The 25,185-nt window shown below is 52.3% G+C and overlaps 10 protein-coding genes across 10 annotated transcripts; 3 read left to right on the forward strand and 7 right to left on the reverse strand.

The window, feature by feature from the left end:
- Positions 1-215: 215 nt before the first annotated feature.
- N7459_002869 (Het-C domain-containing protein) lies at positions 216-2,504 on the reverse strand (the record flags this gene model as incomplete). Its single annotated transcript, XM_056942054.1, has 4 exons — positions 216-1,950; positions 2,002-2,160; positions 2,221-2,368; positions 2,417-2,504. 4 exons carry the CDS (start codon positions 2,502-2,504, stop codon positions 216-218), a joined length of 2,130 nt encoding a protein of 709 aa, XP_056801937.1.
- Positions 2,505-3,881: 1,377 nt separating this feature from the next.
- N7459_002870 (uncharacterized protein) lies at positions 3,882-5,411 on the forward strand (the record flags this gene model as incomplete). The annotated part of the gene is made up of 1 exon (XM_056942055.1): positions 3,882-5,411. The coding sequence occupies one exon, from the start codon at positions 3,882-3,884 to the stop codon at positions 5,409-5,411; it is 1,530 nt and encodes a 509-aa protein (XP_056801938.1).
- A 1,036-nt stretch (positions 5,412-6,447) lies between these two features.
- On the reverse strand, positions 6,448-7,876 carry N7459_002871 (uncharacterized protein; the record flags this gene model as incomplete). The annotated part of the gene is made up of 2 exons (XM_056942056.1): positions 6,448-7,278; positions 7,346-7,876. The coding sequence occupies 2 exons, from the start codon at positions 7,874-7,876 to the stop codon at positions 6,448-6,450; spliced, it is 1,362 nt and encodes a 453-aa protein (XP_056801939.1).
- A 520-nt stretch (positions 7,877-8,396) lies between these two features.
- On the forward strand, positions 8,397-9,209 carry N7459_002872 (syntaxin family protein; the record flags this gene model as incomplete). The annotated part of the gene is made up of 1 exon (XM_056942057.1): positions 8,397-9,209. The coding sequence occupies one exon, from the start codon at positions 8,397-8,399 to the stop codon at positions 9,207-9,209; it is 813 nt and encodes a 270-aa protein (XP_056801940.1).
- A 328-nt stretch (positions 9,210-9,537) lies between these two features.
- On the reverse strand, positions 9,538-10,100 carry N7459_002873 (uncharacterized protein; the record flags this gene model as incomplete). Its single annotated transcript, XM_056942058.1, has 3 exons — positions 9,538-9,672; positions 9,762-9,874; positions 9,974-10,100. 3 exons carry the CDS (start codon positions 10,098-10,100, stop codon positions 9,538-9,540), a joined length of 375 nt encoding a protein of 124 aa, XP_056801941.1.
- A 1,990-nt stretch (positions 10,101-12,090) lies between these two features.
- N7459_002874 (DUF4452 domain-containing protein) lies at positions 12,091-12,801 on the reverse strand (the record flags this gene model as incomplete). Its single annotated transcript, XM_056942059.1, has 2 exons — positions 12,091-12,408; positions 12,532-12,801. The coding sequence occupies 2 exons, from the start codon at positions 12,799-12,801 to the stop codon at positions 12,091-12,093; spliced, it is 588 nt and encodes a 195-aa protein (XP_056801942.1).
- A 2,403-nt stretch (positions 12,802-15,204) lies between these two features.
- On the reverse strand, positions 15,205-16,222 carry ssn8 (cyclin-dependent protein serine/threonine kinase regulator SSN8; the record flags this gene model as incomplete). The annotated part of the gene is made up of 3 exons (XM_056942060.1): positions 15,205-15,746; positions 15,805-16,014; positions 16,063-16,222. 3 exons carry the CDS (start codon positions 16,220-16,222, stop codon positions 15,205-15,207), a joined length of 912 nt encoding a protein of 303 aa, XP_056801943.1.
- A 331-nt stretch (positions 16,223-16,553) lies between these two features.
- On the forward strand, positions 16,554-18,749 carry N7459_002876 (calcium-binding mitochondrial carrier protein; the record flags this gene model as incomplete). Its single annotated transcript, XM_056942061.1, has 8 exons — positions 16,554-16,683; positions 16,744-16,824; positions 16,883-17,120; positions 17,195-17,814; positions 17,873-17,934; positions 17,995-18,098; positions 18,148-18,180; positions 18,230-18,749. The coding sequence occupies 8 exons, from the start codon at positions 16,554-16,556 to the stop codon at positions 18,747-18,749; spliced, it is 1,788 nt and encodes a 595-aa protein (XP_056801944.1).
- A 682-nt stretch (positions 18,750-19,431) lies between these two features.
- Positions 19,432-20,809, reverse strand: N7459_002877 (glutathione S-transferase family protein; the record flags this gene model as incomplete). Its single annotated transcript, XM_056942062.1, has 5 exons — positions 19,432-20,010; positions 20,072-20,250; positions 20,306-20,392; positions 20,457-20,625; positions 20,663-20,809. The coding sequence occupies 5 exons, from the start codon at positions 20,807-20,809 to the stop codon at positions 19,432-19,434; spliced, it is 1,161 nt and encodes a 386-aa protein (XP_056801945.1).
- Positions 20,810-21,313: 504 nt separating this feature from the next.
- Positions 21,314-25,066, reverse strand: ubaA (E1 ubiquitin-activating protein ubaA; the record flags this gene model as incomplete). The annotated part of the gene is made up of 6 exons (XM_056942063.1): positions 21,314-21,452; positions 21,518-24,299; positions 24,354-24,439; positions 24,495-24,583; positions 24,638-24,827; positions 25,059-25,066. 6 exons carry the CDS (start codon positions 25,064-25,066, stop codon positions 21,314-21,316), a joined length of 3,294 nt encoding a protein of 1,097 aa, XP_056801946.1.
- Between the last annotated feature and the right edge of the window lie 119 nt (positions 25,067-25,185).

Genomic DNA, 25,185 nt, shown 5'->3' on the forward strand with positions numbered 1-25,185 from the left:
GTCACTTTTCTGAATGCAAGCCGCCATCTTGGGGTTTGTGAATTCGTTCTATCTTCTGCGGAACAATCAATACCTAGTGTCTCTGCCTCATGCAAGAGAAGCAAGTAACGCCCCAAATCTCGACTCTACACCATCTTCGTCACAGCGTCGTAATCTCATAATCCAATCCAATCTTATCGTAAATGCCAGCCTCCCAGACAATCATTATCAGGCTTTTAATACCCATGTCCGCTGTGCCCACGGTCACGACCATTCCCATTGCCAGCCTCATCCTCACCAAGGTCGCGCGACAAGCCATGCGACAGGCCACCAGGGAGGAAATGCGAGATAGTGCTCTCGAGCTTGTTGATGTTTGACATTCCCGGAATCGGCAGACTGGACAGTTTGTCCCAGGGTAAACCAGACGAACTATGGTGAGACTGTGACTGGTTGTGAGATTGCTGCTGCGAGAAGAACGACTGAATGCCACCAGACGAGTGGGAGCTACTATGACCATGGCCATGCCCACCACCTCCAAGCGCAGCAAACCCACCCTGTCCACCACCGTGAGTATGGCTAACTCCCCCAGTATTGCGGCCTGCCCGAACACCATCGGCGCTAAGGATGTCATTCAGAGCAGAGCCGCGATCGGATCGGGAATGAACCCAGTGCTGGACAGCTTCGAACATGGTCCTGTGGGCGTCGTTGTTCATATCGCGCAGAGTAGGGTGGTGGAAGACGCGCATGCAATCTTCCAGGACCTCGTGCTCGGGGACGTCGGTATGCTGCCAGGCGTACAGAACACGAGGAGCCACGTATTTCAGAATCGCGGAGGCGACCTGGCCAGCGGGCTCGTTGAGGACGTTGGCGAAGTGATCTTTGGAGAGAAGAGAATGGGTGGGATCGGTGCACTGGGGATCGGTCCATGGTTCGTACTGATGCTTGCCCGACGCATCAATAACGCCGGAAGACCCGGTTTGCAGGGACTTGGAGGCGATGTTGATGAGAGGTCGTATGAAGGGTGCAAGCAGAGACATGATGAAGACGGTCAGAGTCTCAGAGATCTTCTCAATGATTGCCTCTAGGCCGGGGATCTTCTCAATGATGGAGTTGAGCTTGCGAACCACCTTGTCCCGGAAGGCTAGAATAGGGTATATTTTCGAAACAGTTTCCTGGGGGTTGAAATCAGCAATCCCGTGTGAGCCCGCTCCCGAGGTGGCTCCGCTTGCAGAAGGCTGCCCAGGAGTAGGGGCACGGGATTGCTCAAAGCCTTGGAAACCGTTTCCTTGGGCGTAGCCCATGTGAGATCCCCGAGAGCGGTTGGTCATCTCCTGCGCTTCGGATTGCTGTTTCAGATGCTCGGCCTCGGAGACAAGCTCTCGGGTGCCAGGAATCTTACCCAGCAATCCAGTAAGAGCATTGAGGGAATTGTTGGACTGGGCATTATTCTCCGCGTCCCCCAGGGCTATGTCCATCTCATTGACTTCAGACTGAGTGAAATGATCGGTGGCTTCCCCCAGTACGGAATGGAAGAAATCAACCATACCGAAAGTACCAGTCACAAGTGGAAACACATGATGGCCACGAAGGTTGATCTGCGTAGCCACGCCGGTGTGTGGGAAGACGTTCTGGAATCCCATCTCTCGCAGCGCAAGCTCGCAGTAGTTAGTGTGCGCCCCAAAGTCCTCGAGCGTATGAAGACCCTGACCCAAACACCGGAGCGCTTCGCACAGGTCCTCCTCATTGCCTTTGCGTCCTCCGCCGTGTGTATACATTCGTCCGTAGTGGATGCTGCGGCCCAGGCTGAATTTCACATAGGCCGCGCTCGTGGCCCAGTCGCCCCGCTCATTGGCGATGTAATTCTTCATCCCCGTGTCGGGATCGATGTCAAGTTCAACCTGACGGATCGGGGGTCGTAGGCGCTCGTCATACTTGCGCGCGTCCTCGTTATCGGCGTAGTCCTTGGGGTTGCTGGGATAGTGTCAGTTGGCCGTCAAATCTTAAATGGGCCGCTCGACCTACTCGATATGCTCCTCGGGCCGGTAAACTCCCAGTCTTTCGGACGTGACCTCGAACTCGCCCGTCGCGTAGCCGAAGGTCAGGAACGAGAGGACCCACACCAGAATACGTATCGTGTCCGCTGGAAGGCTTTTCAAGGTCCCAACATCCATTGCCTGCGAGCTGGTGACACATTGTCAGCCTGTATTTGCGCGGCTATCTCTTCTCGTGTGGGAGTCTCACTAGTCTCGTAGCCAGTTCCCAAAGTATACACGTTTGATCATGGTGGATGTCCATTTGTGCCCGGCGATAAAAGCGATCGTCTTGAGCATATCTTCGATGTCGCCATGGCGCCAGTTCTTGCCCTCGATGGCCGAGATTGAGGCGATATCTGAGAATTGTTATTGGATGCCAGCCAGGTCATCGAATAGCGACTTACTGCCAGCGCCGAAGGCATGGACCTGTGGCAGCAAGACCAGTAGCAGACACACAAGCAGAGTGGGGGATCCCGCGCGGAGGAGCGACATGGTGGGCTGAAAGGCGAAGACCGAGTCGTGTCGACGGACTCGTCTTGGAGATCTTGTATGTCAAAGGGGGTGAGAGAAAGAACCTGGCGAGGAATCGGGCTGTGTCTCAGCTCCGTCGATCTTGGCAAGCGAAGATCGCGGTGACGTCCACTCTGATTGTACACCGCTAGGATTATCTAGGTAGACTTGGCGTTTCGCAGAGTATAGCCCTAGCCACCATTTATCTTCCTTGGGTGCGCCACTAGGTTTGCCCGTCTATAACTCGCATGTACGGTAATCCCCCACTTTCTGGAATGACAGCTGGAGGGCAGAGATATCGAATTAAAGGGTCTCAGCCAGAGGGGGGTTAGTTAATCTATGACTATGTCGTCGATATTATTACCCATCTAGGTTTAGTTTACGCGAGCCACATGATGAGATGCTTTGCAGAGTGGACCATTTCAAGCAGTTCTGTCCAATAGTATATCACACCCGCGACACTCTGAATGGGCTGAGAGTTCATGCAGAAATGCGATGTTTGAACAGGGCGGGTGACTACTACTAGTAACTGTGGCCATGGTTGTCTACTCCCTTGCGCCGGGGTCAGTGACCCGCTGGGCTGGTGGCGGTACCTGCGTTTACTGTATCAACCCTATTCTTGCCATTGCGAAGGAAAAAAATTTTACGGGCGGATAAGAACCTTGTTATCTCTGCAGTGATAACACAATATCCTTTCAGGTCAAATGTTATCTATTGTGTGTAAGATCAAGGTGGACATCAGCTACTTCGACGGCTCACCCAACATAACATATATCTTGATCGCCTAGATATTGGCACAAGTGATAACGTCGCTCAAATCTAGAGACTGGGCGGGAATGCATACCTCATATATTGTAGAGTACATTCAGCTTGGAGTTTGGGTATCCAGGGCTATCGTCAATCATGTCTAGTGAAAGTAGTTATAACTCACCAGGTCTATTGATATAATACCTATCCAGGTTGCCTCGACGCTCTCCAAAGGAATTTCTGCTCTTGCGCTGGTTTATCAAGTCACAATTGGATTGCCTTCCAACAAGCCCAGCCGGGCTAGCTCAATCGGTAGAGCGTGAGACTCTTAATCTCAAGGCTGCGGGTTCGACCCCCGCGTTCGGCTTTTTTTTTTTTTTGCAAATTTTTGCATTTCAATTCTCTCTCTTTTTTTTGCTCCATCAAAAATGGGTTCCAACAAGCTGCCGGTTAACTTCGTTTCTTTGTTGCTATTCTTCCATGGTCTAGCCGACCCAAGGTTTCTTTGTTCCGCGGGACCGACGCGTGAAAACCCCCTTGCGCGATAGACGCGTCCCTCGGCACGTCGAGTTCTCATCGCTAGCTGTCAACTGACGTGCAACCCTCCTCGAAATGTCAGATCGGTGGCCAGAGCCACCTATCAAGGCAGGCAATGATGACAGCCCTTTCGAGCTGGCCGAGAAATTCAAAGCGCACTACCAGGAGATCTTCCACCACACGGCTAGCTATCCCACTGCCACTGCATCCGCGAGCTATGTCATGGACCTCATGTTCCAAGCCAACAAAGTCATTACAATGATGCGCAACCAATATATTGCGGACACCGCTTCCCCCACAATCAACCAAGACGACGACAATGGCGCACCCGAGGTGACCATGCGCGAGGCGACGCCGGAGTCGTGCACGGCTGAGCCTAGGGCTGATGCCGCTCCTGCAGGCGGTCGTGCGCGCGAGGGTAACCCGGGTGATGTTTCTTCCTACCACACCGGCGCCTCCGCTGATTGGGGCACCTCCAGCGACAAGCGCAACCCTGTTGCCGAAGTCTCCAAATGTCCCGATAATGGGAACAGTGGCGATGATAATGACCTGCGAGAGGTGGTCATGCGCGAACCAACACCCGAACAGAATCCGACGGAGCCCAAAGCTGGTGCCATCCTTGCAGGTGATCTTTTGCCAGAAGACAGTTCTGATGATGATTCCGACTATGATCCCGAGGATGATAGTGACGGCAGCTATTCCAGCGATGAGTACGACTATAGCGACGAGGACCTCGAATCCACCGATAATGATCACGGTAACGGCGAGGAGGCAGCTCTTGATGATGGTATCGACGATGGCGCCCATGAAAGCGCTAATGATGATGCAATCGACACAGCCGTCGATGAGGTTGTGGAGGACGTTGTGGAAGAGGCCGTTACGAATGCTGCCGACGGGGTTGCCCAGGACCATTATGTTGATGACTTTACCACTTCGGAAGATGACTCGGATGAAACCGATTCAGATGAAACTCAACCGGACGAAGCACCCTCAGCTTCACCAAGATGGCAGGCTGTCTACGACTGGGTTCCGGGCTCCGTTGAGCCAGTTCCACAACAACACGTCGAAGCGTCGCCACAACGGGCCTACGAGCGTCATAAAATCATCAGGATTCGCTGGTCTTGCCAAAATCCACCATACAAGACTCGCAAAGGCTTGAAATATACCAAACGAGACGTTGTGGACATGCTACGGCTGGCAATAACGAAGCGAGGCAACCCTGAATTGACCAAGATCGATTTTCAGGATGTCCGGGTTTATTCTAGGTCAGGGGACGTCGATATGATTCTCGACACCCTTGAGAAACGGCTGACTCTCCTCCAATATGCCCATGAGTGGTTCCCGTTTTTGGTGCAAAGTGATGCCGCTCGGATTCCCGGTTACTACAATCCGCAGCACCCGAACAAAGCCGACACCTACATGCAAGGCGAGGCAAAGGAGAACCATACGCCTGACATCTACCAAAGGCCATGTGATCTTGCTCGGAGTGAATCAAGGCGCGAGAAGCGCAAGCGGCAGAAGCAGCGCGAGCGCGAGCGACGCTGGGGGCAGGAGGAAGGCCAATTTCAAGCTCTCACGGAAATGCCGACCCAGTACCAAGGATGAAGAAGGATTAGTCCATCTCTCCGTTACCGAGTTCCCTGACCATGTACAATACATAATATATTTCATTACCTCGGATCCAGACTATGTCGAATAATGCCGGGGCAATCAATGCCTGTACAACTCTGCAACAGAAGCTGCTGCCATGCGTTTTTCCTCAACTCCATCGTAACGGCGTACCGACAATTTATTGTCGTGCCTATCTATCTGTTAGGACTTAGGCGTGGTTCACCTAAGCCTAACGATGCGCGCTACTTATATCGGTCCCGGGCATGCTAGAACATAGAGTTCTAGCATATTTGGTCTTTTGGCCTGTTGGCTAAGTGCGCCCGGGCACTAAGTCGGAACACTATCTATATACAGGGATCCCAAGAAAATCCCATGAGCAGTAAAAAGTAAGTACGTTGTTGATACTCTCACTGTGTTTGGTAGGTAGGTAAGGTACCCTGTTTTGATTGTTGATTCAAAAATTTTCAGATATATTTGCCTCGACATGCGTCTGTCTACATGGGTAATAGCAACGCAGTGAGAAAGAAGTAGTTGTTGAGAAAGGATATTGAGCACTTCTGCCCGATATACCTGCCGCAAAATTCCTTCAAAACTAGCAGTAGTAAGTCTCTGTCTGCTCCGGCCTTGTATTTCCCGCCCACCGAGAGACCGCGTCGTGGTGATGGCGTAAATGAATGATCAGCAGCCGATATCCTCGAATTAAATTAGCTCACCCTTGTATGGGCAGACAACTTGCATTAGACGGAAAAATGCTTAGGAAGATATTAATATTAGAAAGAAGCTGTCCAGATACTAAACCTGAATAGATCGGTCGATGTCTATAAAAGTTCGATTAAATAATGCTGGAGCGCTTCCAAGGAGGCACTAAGATATGAAAACAGTGATACAAGTCTATCGCGTCAGACACCTGCCCAATCATCAGTCATAAGCTAAGCTACAATACAACAAAAGACTGGCCCCAGAACTCCTTCTCCACGTCTCACTGGAGAAATGCAAACGCTCAAAACGCATACCCAATCCTGCCCTCACTTCACAGCTTCGTCCCTTCCCGGCCACTATCGCTAGGCCGCCTGGGCCGCAGTGGTTCCAAATATGGTCCGGAGGCGTTGCTTGGCCTAGGCGCTGATGCTGATGTCAACTGTGATCGCGTTGCGGTCTCACCGCCGGCGGAGTTGGCTCGAATAGCCCCCGCTCGTGCACCATGATGAAGTCGTGGATTCATAAGCCATTGTACCTGCATGCGCACAGAGTTGACAGCGGTATTCGTGTGGGCCATGTCTTCTTTGATGCGCAAGCATTCGTTCATAATCGTCATACTAGCGCGAGCATCGAGGTCGGTGAGAGCGTGTGACATTTGAGAGACTTCTTCACGTAGTGACTCGTGAAGTGAGAGAAGGTACGTTGTAGCATTGGATGAAAAAATATTCGAAGAACGATCAGTAGACTCGTCGGTATCCTCTGTTCCAGCATACTGGTTCCCTTCGGCATCAGTGACTGATCGTCTGCCATTTCGGCCAGCGCCAACGCGGGCGGACTCAGCAAGGGTTGAACGAATATTGGCGAGTCCGTCTTCGAAGATCTCGTTCCGTTGTTGCTGGTGCCTCATCGTAAGCTCCAGGGAATTAAGCCGAGTGTTCTGTGCCTCAAAGTATGGGCCCATCGCCACTAGCGGACATTGTTCTTCATGTGTCGCCATTTCCGCGCGTCGAATCTTAACTCGGCATCCATATTTCGATGCAGCGCATGGGCAGACAACTTCGGGACATGTTTCAACATGTTTCTTCAATGCACGTTGTAGGGTAGTGGTTCCACAGTAAAGACAGACGGTTTCAAGGCTCGGACAAAGCTCCTTGTCATGCTCCTAAAGCAACATTAAGCCAAAATTGATGACGGAGGAAGTTAGAATGTATGAGTAGGCATGCACGAACCTCGTAGTCTTGCTCCATTACATCCTCTTCGCAGCGCGAGCACCGGAAGTAGCTATGCCTACAGCTTTGTTCCGGCCGGAGATCCTTCTTCCGCATCTTCTTGTCGCAGGAATCATCCGGACATGGCACAAGTCTGTATCCACAGTACTTATCCACATGCGACTGGACGTGGCCGCGAGGAACAAGCTCCTCGCACCCCTCAGACGCCAAGGGACATCGTACTTCAATTTCGTCGCACATGTTGATCAACAAGCGGGGCACGCTCGTCGAGACGTGACTGGTGGGGGTTCGGCAAGATGGACACGGGAAGTCATCCGAATCGGCCGAGCGGAAGGTGATGATGGCAGATCGGAGGCACGTCGAGCAAAAAACATGATCGCATTGTAGTTGTACCGGTTGGACAAAGGGGCAGTGACAGATGGGACACATGAGGTGCGAGTCGTAGCTAGACACGAAATCAAGGGCGCGGAGGTCGACCTGTTCATCGACGTCGCAGTCGGCGTCGACGACCAGAAACTCTTGTAAATCCATAATATGCAGAGCAGCCTCTAACCAAGGCCCATGCAGGAATCCAGCGTGCTCCAAATCTTCCGTCTTCCAGGGTTGTTCGTTCCTCACCAATATGGAGGCGCAAGGCGGGTTATGGCAGTCGGGAATTAGATACCGAGGTCGAAGATGTGACACATGGAACCCATGAGGGCAGTACCGGGTCAGCAGGAGATCATTCTCTTAAATAATTCCAGAGATATCAGCCCCGACGAAGGACCACAGGATTCCGCAGAGAGTATGAGAAAGAAACTAAGCTGGGACTGCGGGGAGTAGAGAAGGGGCAAAGGCGGAAGCGGCAGATCGCAGACCCGGAACTCCGCCAGTGCTGGCCGGATGTTGCCTTGGCTGCACCTTTCAACTCACCTACATCCATCCAGTGCCCTACTCGCCGGGGCAACTTGCTACAATCGGCCAGAGGTTACTGCACTGACCGTCCACATCTCCGCCGGGACTTATCGTCTCATTCCACCCCCGAGCGCTCCGTCCGCCTGACACCATCACGATGACGAACCCGTCCCAGCTCTTTTTGCTCGCCGACCACATCAAGCTCTCGCTTCTAGAGCGACAGCGTGCCATCTCTCTTGACCTTGAGCCCAATGCACAGGATGGCGAGATCTCCCGCTCTCTCGAGTCCCTCCAGGAGGGCATCCAAGCCGTCGAGGCCGAACAAGCCCGGCTAGCCGACTCCCACGACAGCACCGGCGCCGCAGCCTTGAAAGACCAACTCAGTCCTCTGCATGCTCAATTCCGAGACCTTTCATCCCAGTTTTATGGCACAGATGGCGACAGCCAGGATTCGGCGCAGGCGTCGAACCGACAAGGCGCATCGCCCGATCTCAAACAGCCCGTTCCACAGCATCCTCCATCCAAGTCGGTGCGGTTCATGGATAATTCAGCGGCAGCGGCGGCAGTGCAGGACGAGATTGATGAAGAAGAGGACCGCAACCGCCAGAACCTTTTCCGGCCGTATCGCGATGAGCCCTCGCCGCCGGGCGTCGACCAAACCAACATGAGCAACCAACAGATCCACGACCACCACTCCCAGGTGATGCGGGAACAGGACGACCAGTTGGATCGCCTTGGAGAGTCCATTGGACGACAGCACGAGCTGAGTATCCAGATCGGAGACGAGCTCGACGGCCACGTTGCGCTGCTGGATGGCATGGACGGCGATGTCGAGCGTCATCAGACCCGGTTGAACACCGCACGGCGGCGGCTAGACCGATTCCGGCGCAAGGCGGGCGAGAACTGGAGTATGATGACGATCATTGGGCTAATTATCGTCCTGGTTATCCTGATTGTGATTTTGAAATAGCCGTGACGACTCTGATGGTAACTGTCTTTGTTTCGGGTTTCTGGGCTTTGCTGCGAGCGGGCGTTTCGGGCTCGGGTCGGTCGACTCTATCTGTTTAAGTGCGAATTCCGGCGTTGAGGCAGCGTCTTTCTATTCAGATATTTGGCTGCGTGTCTTCTCTTACATCTACCAGCAAGCACATTCTTCATCATCACTCACAACGACTCCATTCGTAGGCATGAATTATGATATCAATTTCGTTTCAGACAGAACGCACAACTGTCCACAGGTCATCCCGCATTTTGGTAAATCACCACAAATCCCCCCGTTCCCAACTGAAGCACTTGATTCAGTCATTCATTCGCTGAGACGGCTCTCCGTGCGGCTTGTTAACCGGTTCCTCCCGGTTTGGCAGATGCTTCGTCCCCTTCTGCATCTGCTCGAAGTTACTCTCAGAGTCAAGCTCGCCGCGATCCGCTTTGACCTGTTGAACGATGAAAAGCAAAGTTCTTGTCAGCCATGCTTGATCTCCACAGAAGTGTAGGTGGGTAGTCATATGGAGAGATCTCATACATCTGCCTCGCTGTTGCTCGCCAGTTCGGCCTTCCACTTCGCCTGGCCCTCCTTGGAGGTCTTGACCTGATGTTCTTTGTGTGATTCGTAGTGTTCCGGGAGATCTTCGCGGTCTACAGGACGGAGGTTAGCTTTGCAAGCTGAATATATCATAGGCTAGATTTTTGGATAGTGTTATCGGATCCAGCTGATGATGTTAACTTATCACGTACTCCTGTCACTTTCTTTCAGACTGCTGCTGACAGCTGTACCATGGAATGCAGACGCGGTCGCAGGGACAGCATAGCTCGCCTGCAGGAGTTGGCGGGCGCTGGCACGAGCGGAGGTAAGGAAGGACATGACGATGACAGGGAGGGATCTGAATCCGATCGGAGAATTCGGTAAGTCCCGTTGATCTCAGGAATGTAGTGTAGGTATGCTGTGATAGAAAGGGAGATGGGCTCTGGTGATGTATGTAGGTCGACAGGGGAGCGTGGAGGATATGTAACTATGTATGTACGGGGAGTGAGAACTACGGGAAAACGGGTCTCTAAATGACCAGAGTTTTGGAGCCCCGTGATCCTCGTTTTATTCAGCAGCACCGAAATATTGCCAACTGCCGCCTGTCCATTTGAGCACTGGACGAATGGACGACAATCCAAGCACCACCTGTGACGTCAGCGATACTTAACGATCGCCCGGGCGGATAGTTAACTATGGGTCAGTGACAGAGGCCGGGTCTATTCGATAAGGTTGAACTGCAGATGTCAATTTTGGACCAGTTCAGAGCTAAAGAAATTGATAGATGATGCTGCGTAGCCAATGTGCCTGTCCTTGCTGCGAATCTGCCGGATGATCGACGCTGTCAACTTCCAGTGAGTGAGTGGCATTGGGCATTCCCGAACTACCTGGCCTGAACAGCGCCCGGCATGCGCTTGAGTAATGACATCATGAACGACGGGCGGAGATGACGCAGGAGTATGAAGAACTGTTCTCCATGCAGGGGATTCGAGGATTAATAGCTTGGATGCCATAGTGGGTGCCGTTGTCTATTGTTTACCCGATTTTACTACAGTGCGAGGCCAGTCGTCTTCGATGCAGTAGAGACGAGAATCAGTCACTTCGGTTTTGTCCATGAATATCTGACAGCCATGTAAGACAGGACAAGCCATTGAACATATGAACAAAAGAGACGTGAATTGAAAATGACAGTGTGCAAGAAATTGAAAAGATAAAGATCAACATCATACAGCGTGTTGGGAGCTCTCCGGGAGTCAAAATCCGAACGAGTCAACGCAGAAGAAACGTGAGAAGGGAATGGAAGTGGGTAGTAGAAAACGCAATTGCAAAAAAGAACCCAAAAGCCGTTGTCAACGCATATGGTCTATGACTCGCACAAGCCCGCGAGAGACCCCCAGGATATCGATTTCAAACAAGAAAACAACTCCGCATCCCATGGTTTCGCTTGCAACCAAACCCAACCAGCCACTGCACCCGTGGCAAGGAAGCAATGAGTATCGCGTATCACCCATCCCCCCCAAAATCCGATGTACAGGAACCAAATCAACAAAAGTCAAAGATAATAAACGAGAATAAGGTGCAACATAAAACCAGAAACAGAAAAAAACCCAGGTATTGCAACAGTGCCCAAGCAATGCAGACGTGTATCGTTTCCGCCTCTAGATCCTTGAAAAAAAGTGATATCCATCCCACCCCAAGACAAAAAACCCCAATGAAATGAGAATTCAAGAACAGCCGGCAAGGAAATCGTCGAATAAATCACAGCAGAGGTGAGTCAGGAGGACCAAAACAAAAGCAGTCGCTGTGCAAGCAACCCTTGCCCGGAAACAAAAACTCCGGTCCCTATGGAGATGCACATGTCAAGTAGCAAGTCACCACACCGTTCTGTACATCATCGGTGGCCCAACCGAAACAATAGGCCCAAAAGGTCTCTCCCCGAGAGACACAGGTATTGTTGGAATAGAAAAGGATGCGGAGATCAAATCGCAGGCGCCGTCGCTCGCAACAAGCATCGCAAAGGATCTAGATGTATGGCGAAAGAGTCGTAAATCGGCCAGACTGAAAATATGTACAATGCCGGTTTTTGCGAATTTTCTGATTTTTTGAAGAGTTTTTTGGTTGATAGATCGCCGTTCGTAGAAGATTTTTCCGATGTGGGTCATGTCGAATGCAAAAAGCCGTATCAGACAAGAATGCAACAAAGAATTAAGACCTGCGGTTAGGGGACCCCGATGATGCAGACAGACTCAGGTGACGTGCTATGAACATGCCGCTAGGGCGGACGGGAGAAAGGAAGACGCAAGCGCCGCCTGATTTTGGAACAAGGGGTTTACCACCGACGCTGAGCCGTCTGCATCATCGCCGGCGAAATGGACGAGGGCGGGCTGGCCAAAGTCATCCCGGTGTTGGGGTTGACGATCGGGATGACTTTGCGGGTCCGGTTGGCCGCAGGCTGGTGGAAATTGACTTGGTGATTAGGGTTGCCAGCAACGCCAGTATGGACAAAGGAGTTGGTGGAGGCGGGAGATAGGGAGATGGATGGGGTGACCTGCTGCACGGGCTGAATCTGGTGCTGCAGAGGCGAAGTGTCGGGCGACCCGCTGGAGAGTGAGGATCGGTCTGAGGAAGCGGAGTGGATGGAGTGCAGCTGAGCGATGTGTCAACACAGACTATTCTTGGAAGAAATCACATCCCGACCGTTTGAAGGGGGAGCTGGGTCTAATGGGGAGGATAGAGAGAGGGCGGCAGCAGAGCTCCAATCAAAACATACATCGTCCTCAGTCAGCAAGTTGGGGCAGAACTCCAGGTCGTCGTCGAGGTCAAAGGAGCGACCGGCCTCGAATCTCGCCCGGAAGGCCGTCACCGCTGGGGCCTCCGCCAGCTCCCGCATGCTCTTAACACCTCGGAATTGACGTTGAGCGTTCTGGGCAGCCATCTTGGGGGCTCGGCGGGAGCGGCCGTGGTGGTGGTTATTTGAGGGCATATGAGCACCGTGGTGAGGGTGTTGTTGCTGGTGGTGGGAGTACATGAAGGCAGACATTGTGAGATGGGGTGAAACGTGGAGCCAGCACCCAGAAGGAGACTATCGAAGACGGGAGTCGAGAAGAAGACAAAGTCGAAAAGAAAAAAAGGGTAGTGTGGTCGGCAAGTTAGTAGTTGGGGAAGAGCAGAACGGGTTGTGGGAGAGAGAGAGAAAGAGATGAGGCGGAAAGAGGGGTGTTTTGGGGCTGCGAGTGCAGGAATTGTCTGTGGCCTGAGGCTCTGTATGGTCCCTGTATGGTCACACCCACTTTGGCCAGTGGCTGTTTGGATGGATTTGCATGCAGCTACCGACTCTGGGAGCCACCGGGTTCTGTCACGGTACGGTCACCATGCAGTGGACATGCAGCGCTAGCGAGGGCCACGCCCCCGATTGACCAACCAGGCAGCCCTGAGCGGCGGTGGCGAGCAGTTTCTACCAATCAGAGACTGCAAGACCAGCTCGAGGGATCCATCAGCCAAATGCCGCTCGCGCGAGTGGTAAAACGTGACGTCGTTGACCAATGTGCACTAAGCCGTTTTCGGGCGATAATTCCAGGGCTGAACCGACGGGGGTATTGATGCCCGATTCCCCAGGTTTGGGATTTGGGTTTGGAGTCGACAATCCATTGTGTGTGGTATTATCAATCTCGCTCACACAACCGGGTCTCTCCAGTCGTTCTACACACTCTGTATAATAGTTCTTGACTCGCTATTGAGATGACAACTGCCTCCAACCACAGGCATGCTCGTGCAAGCGTGGCCGTTGGGGAGGTTGGGGCACCGAGTCCTCGCGATCCGGGCTGTGCAGGGGCAAAAACAGGCACATTCCGGCGCTGGGGGATCGTCCTCCCTACGAATTCCCCCAATCCTTCGCCTTCTCTTCGTGCAAACCCCCAATCCACACGAACCCTTCTGGAGGGCGCCACGCCCTTAGCTGCACTTAGCTGCAGATGCACTCTCCCTTCTCATTGGCAGCGCCCTCGTGGAGATCTGACGCTCTCCCCTCTCCACCCCTAAAACGGTAAGCCCATCCTTACGGGATCCGGACTAGAAGATGAATGAAAATTCGACCATCCGTAAACGCTGTTCAGGTAACATCGTGAGTCACGGAAGAAGGGAGACACCTGTAAATGCAGGGCCCATTGGCTACCTAACCTGTGGAGGAGAAACCCCGGACAGACTGGAGTCCAGCACAGTAGTTTCGTCCCCAGGGGATTCTGTCTCCTGGTTTCAAGTCCAAGCCCAGTCCTGGGTCATGGGCGCTTGCTGCAACACCCCCTAAGACAGTCGTGTCCAGTCATCTCTTCACTATGGATAAATAGGTCGTGTAGAATACACCATCAGCACCGGGGTCCCCCGCAGCGTGACCCAAGCTGCCTTCACCGCTCCTTCTCTGCGTCCCGCCTCCCGCCCAACTCCTCATACCCCTCGATGAGAATCGCCGATCGGACAATAATGTACGATATGGTGTCCCTTGTGAAGGGCTCTGAGTGCCCGTGCACTCAGAGCAGGTGCAGGCACCAGGTCCTGCCCGAAGCTTGACTTCTGCAGCAGATCCATCCCGATGCCGGTTTGCGTGGTATGCCAGATCGGATGTACATGTGCATACTCTGTACATATACAGGTACGATCTCGCAGCAGGGATCAGCGAGGGGCTGTATCGATCAGTCACTGTCCACGATCATAGATGTCAAATTTATTCATCACTTGGTGCTTCCCCCAGACACTACGCAAGGGGCTGCTCGATCTGGTTGCCCCGGCCGCTTTGCGAACCGGCCTGGTAGGTCCGCGCGGACGCCGATTCGGATGCGTTTCAGGTGTGGACTGAGAGGCCCATGGCGCTCGCAGAGAAGCCACTTGCATAAGTACCAATTTGATTTTGTGCATTCAACTCTGACGGGCATTTGGCTTGGTCCCAAATTTCGAGTTGGGGGCTGGTCTGGGCTACTGCATTGTCTCCGATTCGGCGACCCCGATGCTGGCGCTTAGCACTATTTTGCAGGTGTCCTTATGACTTGCATGGCCAACTAGGTCCTATTGTGAAATGAAATATGCTCGGTGTGGACTGCTCGTATTTCTTCTGAAGATGATGCTGGATTCATCTGATGACTTTCGCGGATGCCGCACGCATCTTTGATTCTGAATGTCGGTATCTCCAAAACGCTGACTACCTGGGAAATAATCAGAGTGCATTGCAGCCAAAGAACCTACAAGGACATCGGAGATAATTTATACAGCGCTTGATCCATACCCAGTAGGACTTACTGTGAAAGAATAAGCAAACAAATGCAAGTTATCGCTGTCATGCAGTCAGCTCATACATGAAATGCTATAGTGATCCATGCTCCTCAGAGAAACCCCCAAACGCCAGTGACCAAAATGCCACCACATGCAGAGAAACAAAGCCCAAAATCATCCCCCGTTACTTGTCCAAGCTCTTGCTCCTAACCATCCGTCCAATAAGTTCCTTGCAGTGCTTCTCACTATATTGTTCCCACACTTCATACAAGGAAAGCAACTCCTGGGTGCACTCGATGACCGCTTTGATGTCAACCTCACTCTCTGCTAGCCACTGCACCAGCTTCTGGATGCGCGGTGGACCAGATCCAATCTTGTCGGATAAGGTGGAGAGCATATTCATACCACTCCCATCTCTCATGGCACCAGCCAATGCTGACTGTGCAGAACCAGAGTAAGCGCCCGGGTGTGAGGGCTTGAAAACCACAGCAACAATGATAGCCATGATGGCAATAACATGTGGTGGGTGGAGTAGGGGCAGGTCAGTCAGATAATGGTCATTGATGACCGACCAGGCCAGGGCGACCTCATCTGAGCTGAGCGACAGTTCGGTCTGGAGCTCTGACAGGGTACGATATGGGTGGTGCACGATGAGCTGTGAGTGCATCTCTGAGATCAAGGCAAATTCACACTCTCCCAGTTTGGCTACATCCGGCGTGATGAACTCTGTTGATTGTTAGGTAGCTGTGATGCTGGAGAGAAATCAATAGTGTCACGATCGTACCTGGCCAGAGACCGCGGGCCTCACCCACCACAAATCGGATGTGTTGGGGACATTCTTCCATCTTGCAGGCCAGATAGAAGGCAGTGATCAGAACCAGATACGGGTTGGTCTGGCGGATCTCATTCTTGGTATAGAACCGCTTGAGGTATACTTGGGCAGTGGCTATGGCCTGTTGGCGGGTGGACATGCGCTTGCCCAGCTTGATGAGTTCTGGCAAGTGTCAGCCATGGTCATTTCCCCAGGACATGAATGCCATACGTTGGTTGAAGTAGATATTCAAGAGTCGCAGGTCTGGGAGTGGAAACTGTGAATGCGTAATCTTATCTTGTTCACGGAGTCTGTCCCGAACATCTGCTAGCTTCTCCCGCGAGAAGAGCCAATGTCGACGCTGAGTCGATGCCCAGTAGTTAGCTGCCATTGTAGAGCATGCAGACTGCACAGTTCATCGAAGATAAGGCATGGGGTCGAAAGATGTTGCTATCATTCACTGCTGAAGGTCAGAGAGAAGGCCAGGTCGCCCAAAGGGGTATAGTAGGGCCCAGCCCTGGTCCCGTGCCAACCCGGTGATGGCGTCAAGTGTCGAAGCAATGATCGGGCGCCGATTAATCATTCCTCCCCACTCCGATGCTCACCCCAGACGCCCGCTGAAGCAGTCTTGCGTTTCTTTGGATTCATTGCCTGCTGCAGCACCTTACAGGACATGTTCTCTTGAAGAATGCCGGGTGCTCGATAACCATTTTCCTCCGAACATGGCACCCGGCGAGTCGAAAGATGAGCGTGATGAACGTGTTGCCTGCCTCTGGGAAACTTTGGACACGCGCAGGGAAGGCAGCATCGATCTGGCTGGTCTCAAGAAAGGCCTGAAGAAGATCGACCACCGTGAGTCTTTTGTTTGGGCTGGTGCTATGCCGAATACCCCGGGCTGACGCGGTCGCATAGCGCTCAAAAACGCAGACAACTTGCTGCGCAACATCCTGCGCGAGGTTGACACCAATGGCGATGATCGGATAGACTATTCTGGTAAGACCATGGCTTCATATTGGGAACGGAGCCCTCGTTTGCCAGCTCTTGTGGACAGCTCTAATCAACATGACCCCCCTCGATTTAGAATTCCGAACCTTTATCGACCACACGGAGTCGGGCCTTTGGCAGATGTTCCAGACCATCGATCGCAATAACAACGGAGAAATTGACAAGGCAGAGTTACGGAGCGCGTTTTCCACATCTGGGGTTACCGTCTCAAGCGCAAAGCTGGACGACTTTTTTGCCGAGGTCGATAAAAACAATGACGGGGTGATCTCTTACGCCGAGTGGAGGTATGTACCATGTGGTCTGGTCAAGTGAATGTCCTGGATAAGACCGGGCTGACCTATTCTCTCCAACACTCTAGGGACTTCTTGCTTTTCTTGCCGCTGCATTCCCCATCCGACCTACACGCTGTCCTCTCATACTACACGGCCACGGGCAATCTAAACCCGGAAGGAGATGTCCACATCAATGACCTGCAGGGTTTAGGTACAGACCACTCATTTCTTAACCATTATTTACTGGCCATTCAGGCCCTCCTGTACAATATCCTTTCCCTGCCTGCCCTGGCAACCCTCCTGCCGTCAGCCTACGCGCAAATCAGCCCCTCTGCAAAGTTGACCCCGACTTCTGGGACTGACTGTGCTCCACTAGACACTGACGTCGAACTGGAGTGGCTGCCCATCCCCAAGACCGTCGCCATGTGGATGTCTTTCCGCTATTATGAACGGAAGTTGACCGAGAATACCCCTCAACTAGGTTACTTCATTGCAGGCGGAATTGCAGGCGTCGTGTCTAGAACGGCCACCGCACCTCTCGATCGTCTCAAAGTCTACCTGATTGCGCAGACGGGTGTCAAGAAAGACTCTGTTCGCGCAGCGAAGGAGGGGGCTCCCTTCGCTGCTGCGGGAAAAGCATCCAAAACCCTTGCCGATGCGCTCAAGGAGCTGTGGCGCGCTGGTGGAATTCGAAGTTTATTCGCCGGTTGGTTCAACCCGTTCATCGTAAAGTTCGAAGACGTGACTCATCTCAATGCGTATAGGCAATGGTCTGAACGTCTTGAAGGTTATGCCCGAATCTGCGATAAAATTCGGAGCCTATGAGGTTGGACTGCGCTTCATGTCTTGTCTGTGCGAACGAATGTCTGACAACTAACTTGACTAGTCCGCGAAACGAGCCTTCGCCCGACTGGAAGGCCACAATGACCCCAAGCGACTTCTCCCCACATCCCAGTTCTTGTCTGGCGGTATTGGTGGAATGGTGGCTCAGTATGTTCTTTTCTGGAGCAAATAAAGGATCTATCTGACGTCTTGGCAGATGTTTCGTCTACCCTCTTGATACTCTTAAATTGTGAGTTATCCGATATGGATATCTCGAGACTTGACTAATCATGCTACAGTCGCATGCAGTGTGAAACGGTGGAAGGTGGCTTGAAAGGAAACAAGCTCATCGCTGCAACTGCCAGGAAAGTGTGGAACGCAAACGGTCTGCTTGGATTCTTCCGTGGACTTCCTCTTGGTCTTATTGGAATGTTCCCCTACGCTGCGATTGACTTAACGACATTCGAATATCTCAAACGTGCCCTGCTTGCCCGACAGGCCCGCCTGAACCACTGCCACGAAGAAGACATCCCTCTCAACAACTTCGTGACCGGCGCCATTGGTGCTCTCAGCGGGGGTCTGAGTGCCTCGGTCGTCTACCCGCTGAATGTGCTCCGTACTCGCATGCAGGCTCAAGGCACTGTTCTCCATCCAACTACCTACAGCAGCATCGGCGAAGTTGCGCGCAAAACCCTTGCATCCGAAGGACCCCGTGGCCTTTACAAGGGCCTTACCCCCAACCTCCTCAAAGTGGCACCGGCCGTGTCCATTAGCTACGTGGTCTACGAGAACTCGAAGCGCATGCTTGGCTTGAAATAATCTGCTATGTACCACCATCTCTGCCATACTTTCGCTCTTTGGCTCTTCTGCTCTTTGAAACCCTAACCTCAGATCTGACCTCCCTTGAACCCCTTTTGCCTTTGAATTACTCTCATAGAGACATCTGAACCGAGATACCCACACAAAGACCATACAGCGTAGCACAGTCGCTGTGCCAATGTCAGATATTTCTTATCTTTAACCTCCCCTTGCTCTGCGTTTTCCATGCCTGCCACATCTGGGGAACATTATGTGGACCCCAACTACCAGTCTTCTGCATCTTCCTGATGGTGTTTTTCTTTTCCGTGCTTCTCTTTCCTAAGGCATTTCACTTTGGATGAGGTTCCTCGTCACAGAGACAAGACGGGGTTACTGATTCACCCATCAACATAAAGCATGGCAAGGCGTCGAGGCATGTTGATTTCCGTTCACGCAATACCATCATGGGTCTTTTCTTTTCTTTTCTTTGCTGTGTATATTGGAAAATCGCATTTCATTCCTGGATATTCACTAGGTGTTGAGACGACAAGATAGAGGCCATGAAACCAGTGATATTCAAGATTCTTTCGCAGGTTCAATATAGATCCCATTTGCACTTGGATTGAAAGACAGTCTGAATATCTCCCTCAGCCCAATCAGCCCCCCTACCCCACGCCCCCCAAAACACAAAAAACTACCTACATTAACGAGTAGCCTTCACAACCCTCACCTCCTCATCCTTCGGCAAAACATCCGGCACAGGCCCAACCGGCGTAATCGCAAATTGATTAATTTGCTTATGGCTCTTGGTATAATGTTTCTTGATATGCTCAAAGTCCGTCGTATCCCGGAAGGCGGGGAGATCCCAGTACAGCCCACGCACCCAGCGATGGATAGCTGGGTACCCGGAGCGAATGTCCCGGATGTTGCACTTGAAATGCTGCACGTAGACGGGGTCGAAGCGGATGATCGTCGTGAAAAGACGAATGTCTGCCTCGGTGACGGAGTCGCCGAAGTAGAAGGGCGAGGTGGTCTGCTGTTTGGCGAGGTGGGACTCGATCTTGTCAAGGGAGGAGAAGAGCGTTGTCACGGCCTTTTCGTAGGCTTCTTGCGTCGTGGCGAAGCCGGACTTGTAGACGCCGTTGTTGACGTCGTTGTAGATCCACTCGTTGGCAGCGTCGATCGTGCTGCGGAGCGGTTGTGGGAAGAGGTCGAGTTTCTGGTATCGCTCTGGTAGGAGGTCGTCGAACTCATAGTACAACATGCGGATGATTTCGGCGCTCTGGGATGGATGTCAGTGGGAAAGTGGAGGAGGGCGGAGGAGTAGATTACGCGGATCATACCTCGTTGCTTACGATCAGCTTCGTCTTCTTGTCGAAAAGAACTGGGACAGTGAAACGGCTCGTGTAGTCGGGGTCATTGGAGAAGTAGATCTCGCGCAGGTGGGTGAACTCCGGGTGCAGCGGATCAGGAATGGTGTTCTCTCCCGGGAGTTTCTCATCAGGAGTGGCAAAGCGCCATCCTGAACTGAAGTTAGTGTGTAATTTGGCGACTGGTTCACGTATATAGCCACTTACCCTTTTCACCAAGGTGCCAGTGGACTGATGAGAAAGAAATGATATCCTCTAGGCCCTTGAGCTTGCGGGTGATTAAGGTCCGGTGAGCTAAAACAGGTCAGTGAATCCCGACAAAATTTACACAAATCCAACAGGAACCACTTGGACCTACCCCATGGACAAGCATAGGAGACATAGAGATGGTAGCGGTCCTTCTCAGGTGGGAACTGGGCCCCAGACTCGCGCGAGATGAAGTTGCGGAACACAGACTGCTGCCGCTTGAACTCGCCCGACTTATCGTTGGGATTAACCCAGTCGGTTATTTTGCCAGTGTTTCCAGTCTATATTCAAAGGGAGCTGGATGAGGAAAATGCAAACTGGCCCGCAAGAGGTGTTTATACATACCGCCATAGTTCGTGATCTTGCGGAGAAGCATAGATGGGGAGCTGCAAGGAACCCCGCGCGGAGAATTGTAGGTCGTGGAAGATGATGCGACGCTGCTGAGCGTAGGAGGGTCAAAATCATCAGCAGAGAGCGGCGGGCTTTTATATTCAAGTTAACGCCCGAAACAATTGCAGAGAAAATTACAGAATCTTTTCTAGAAGAGACAACGCTCGCAACTGCGGGGATGACGTTCGTTGACGAGATGATGACTCAGCTCTCATCGGTCAGCTTTGACAAAGCATTCCAAGGTTGACGAATAAAATAGTAAGACAGCAAGACCGACAGAATAGGGTGGAATTAGAAATCCCGACGAAAGCCGAAGCAGAATATTAATTAAGGTGAAGTAAATCCGTCTGGTTCCGGAGCTATACAGAAGGATATTGCAAGGGATTATGATCTTCGATGTGGAGTGACCAGTATAGGAACCAAGTACGATCTTGCAACTCCGTTAGATGACTTGTCAGGTGAACTCAGAATCAATAGCAATGTTTGATTGGAGATTGAAAATCTAGACTGGGCTATTCGTTGGCAATTATCGTGAATCTAATCGTCTCCCCCATGGATCTTGGGATTTGAGGTGCCCATTCATTTCTGCAGCTTGACCATCACGTAAGGAACCTCCACATCCTCCTCGCTCTGGTCCTCGGCGGTCACCTCGAAAATGATGTTCTTCTGGTGCTCAGGCACAGGTTTCTTGCTGACGTGTTCGACAAGCTTGCTCATGCTGTATAGAGAGTTAGCAGCTGATTTATGTATAGAAGGAAGGAAAGGTGATGAATAGAAACTTACGGCAGAGGAAGGCGGTCCTTCACCTTCGCCGGAGGGTAGAAGCTCGCGTACAGCAAGCTCACGCCTGAGCTGACCATAGTAATATCCAGCCCCTTGTTGGCAAAGTAGTCCAAGAAGTCCTGAAGGGGAATGTCATCCACCTCGAATCGGTCCCAGAGGCGATCGATGGTAACTTCGCCCTGCTTGCCCTGGTACTTGCCCTTGGGGCTTGCAATGGGCTCGCTGAAGCCGAAGAATGGGAGGGCAAGGTTGATGAAACCGTTCTTGTACTGCTCGATGTCATCCTTGCCATCGACAACCTTAAACAGCTCGAGGGCAACCAGACCGGTCACCAGTGCGGTGGCCGTGGCGATGGCTGGGATGATCTTGCCAGCAATAAACTTGGTCTTGTGACGGTCAGCCTGGGGAATTTCGTAGTTATCGGCACGCAGGTTGCTGGCCGCAGTGATGAAGTCGATATGGTGGTTGGTGTCGTCATCCTTCTCGAACTCGACTGGCTGTAGACGGAAGCCAGCGAGAGACTTGGGGGAAGGCAAAGTGTCCACAAGGCGTTGGATCACCTCATCATCATTGGTAGCTCCAGCCGGCTGGGCGTTGGGATCAGGATCGTTGTCATCGGCTTGAATTTTGACGCTGGAGCTCGGTGTAAACTCGGGAATGATCATGTCATCAACAATCTTGCAGTAGTACGTCTTATCAGCGCCAGGATTCTTGATGCCGTAGTTAAAGGCATGGAGGTTTGCGCCAGCAATGACAAACCCGATGTGGGTAGGGTTAGAGCTATCAAACTTCAGAGGAGTCGGTGCACGCTTAGGGCCAGACCAGAAGGGCTGACCGGAAGATGTCTTCGAGTCCCGGGGGAAGTTGTAAAGGAGTTGCTGGATCGCGTTGTTATACTGCGCCTCGAACTGCTGACGAGCCCAGACAATGCAATCATCGAAAGTGAGAGGCTTGTCGGTCACCAAGAAATCACGGAGGTGCTCTAGTGTCTGCTTCTCGTTCCCTGCCTGCTTGAGGGTCTTGTCGATATAGTCGGCCTGCGACAGGTACATGTTGACAGACTCTGGAGGCCCAACAAAGTAGGTTTGGAAGAGATCCCGTGCCCAGGCGATAGTATGTTCGATGCGATTGGGGAAACTCTTCAGAGTGCACATAGGGAACGACTTCTCTGGGGGATCCTGAGAGCTCGAGTAGGATTCCGTGACAAAAGGGAGGACAACCTGGGTGTTGCCCTTGGTGCCAAGAGTTCCACTCTCGAGCAGCGGCTTGCGGAAGAAGACACAACGACGGTCGACATATGTCCGAGCATCGACGTTATCCAAAGCATTGGTCACACCGTCCAACCCGTTCCAGAACTCCTCGTTGAAGATATGCTCAGTGTCCTGGCCAACCCGGTCGCGCAAAGTCACGATTTTATCGTTCAGCTCGGGATTCATAGCCTGGACCGCAGCGGAAGCACATTCACTCTTAAGACGACCCACGTCCTTGGAGCGGAAGAGGAACTGTCGGTTGAGGTTGCTCTTCTCAATCTGGTCCATATCCGTGACGTAGATCTTGCCCTTAGGACCAGTACCAAGACCGATCATGGCCCAGTTCTTCAGAGTCTCGCAGCCAATAGCACCGGCACCAACAAGGAACTGAGTGACGTTGGAGATTTTCTCCTGGTACTCCTTACCGAACACTGCAATTTGGCCATCGTAGCGAGTGCCCAAAGGCTTGCAGCTCTCTTCGGAGCGAGTGGTCGAGGATGGCAGAGACTCGAGCGAGTCAAAGTACATCCACTGGTGCACGGGGTTGAATTTTCCAGAAACAGCCTTGAGAACTTCTTGCGCGGCAATGCCGCCGAAGAAGGCGGCCAGTGGGTTCAGATCACCCCGGGCCTGGTAACTCAGTTCCTTAATGATCTTCTCATCCAGCTCAATCTTCTCCTCTTCGGCAACAGCAAGCTCGTTAGAGATCTTCAGAATCTCTTGGGCGTCACTGTCGTTGTGTGGGCGAGGCAGTTGGCCACCGTGGGATTCAGCAAACTTGTGAAGAGCCTGAATACCAATGTGAAGCTGCTGTGGTCGGTCAAATTTGGCAAAATCAGAGACCAAGAATTCCGGAGCTTTGAGCTGCTCCGACAGGGGCTGAAAATCGATAAACTTGGGCATTTTAACCTGCGTGAAGATACCGCCACCCTGATAAGAGCCAAGGTCAGAGACATCACCAATGGTGAAGGTATATGGTCCCTTGACGGTGACCTTCCGAGGGGCGCTGTTGTTTAAGCCATCCATGCCCTTAACTTCAGTGAAAGTGACAAAGTCACCATCTTCCAGCCCGTGCCGGGTCTCATCCAGAGCAGACACCAGGCCATCATCAGCAATGTCTGCAACAATTCCACCAACGGGCTCCTCGCCGGTAGGATCGCCGACGGTGAAGTTCTTGCCAAAGTCATTGAAAATATAACCGAAGAGACCAAAGGTGTCCGTGATAGTAAGATAGATACCATTCTTGTGGCAGTAGTCCGCAATGGCCAATTGCTCCTTCAGTGGCGTCGAAGTCAGAACCACTGCCTGGTAGTTCTTGAGCTGGTCCAAATCATCCACTAGATTCCCGCCCTCATGGATCGTCGTAGGAACGTAGGAGTTGAGCTCGGCGACTCGCGGAGCTGTAACTTCGGCGCGCGGCTTGCCTACATCTTGGGGCTGGAGGAAGAACTGCGACGATAGATCGGAGATGGCAACAGGAGCTGGGTCGTAGAGGGTGAGGGATTTGACACCGGCAAGAGCAATATTTTTGGCTACAAGAGAAAATTAATTAGATGGACAGTACCAACAGGAGTTGATATACCTACCGATTTCCACACCAAGACCCTTCAGGCCTACCACAAGAACATTTGACGAGCCCATGCGCTTCATGGCCTCATGGCCGAGGACGTACCTGAGAAACAGTTAGATTCCGGTGCCCGGAACAACTAGACCAACGGTGGACTCACAGCTGCCGACTGTACAGGGACTCATCGATTTCCCCATGTTTGATCATCTCCACAGTCTCCCGTGGGTTGTCCACCTGCATCACGGCGTCCTGAGGTTGAATTGTCAGTGGCGATATAAAGTATCCCGCATCGACGGGGCATACCGTCATGGTCTTCTTTTGGGGCCGAGCTGCGGAGTCGTCTTTAGGCGCACTGCGCTTTCCCAGCTTAGCGGCTTCACGAACAGTAAGATCTGAAGGAATGGTGATAAAAAGAGGGTGAAAGTCTTGCCCAACGAGCAAGACTTTCGACAGTGGTAGTAAAGCAAGTTGCAACTCCCAGCGTACCAGGTACCTAGCTGAATAGGTAGGTGCAGAGACACAAAGCAGCCGACACAAGTGGTGACTGCAGGTAGAGGAAGTAGGGCTGTACAAAAAGAAGAGGTCAAGTGGGAGAGGAAGTCAAGAGGCAAGGGAGAAGAACAGATGAAGCGGGACCATCGACGTAAGAGGGACAAGCTACCGTGATGACTAATGACCCACCCCGCGATGACCGAGACGCGATTCGGTCATCTACAACTCGCACAGCGGCATTTGATGCGCGAATTGGGGGAGGAATGACTCGTGTCTGGTCTTGCTAAAGGCCATTTTGGTGAGAAATACACGTGAGGAGTCATCCGATTTTTTCACACCCAATTCCCGTTGAGCCTCAC

This window comes from Penicillium hispanicum (assembly GCF_028827665.1).
Source record: "Penicillium hispanicum strain IBT 35686 chromosome Unknown utg000003l_segment0_segment0, whole genome shotgun sequence".
Classification (NCBI taxonomy): domain Eukaryota; kingdom Fungi; phylum Ascomycota; class Eurotiomycetes; order Eurotiales; family Aspergillaceae; genus Penicillium; species Penicillium hispanicum.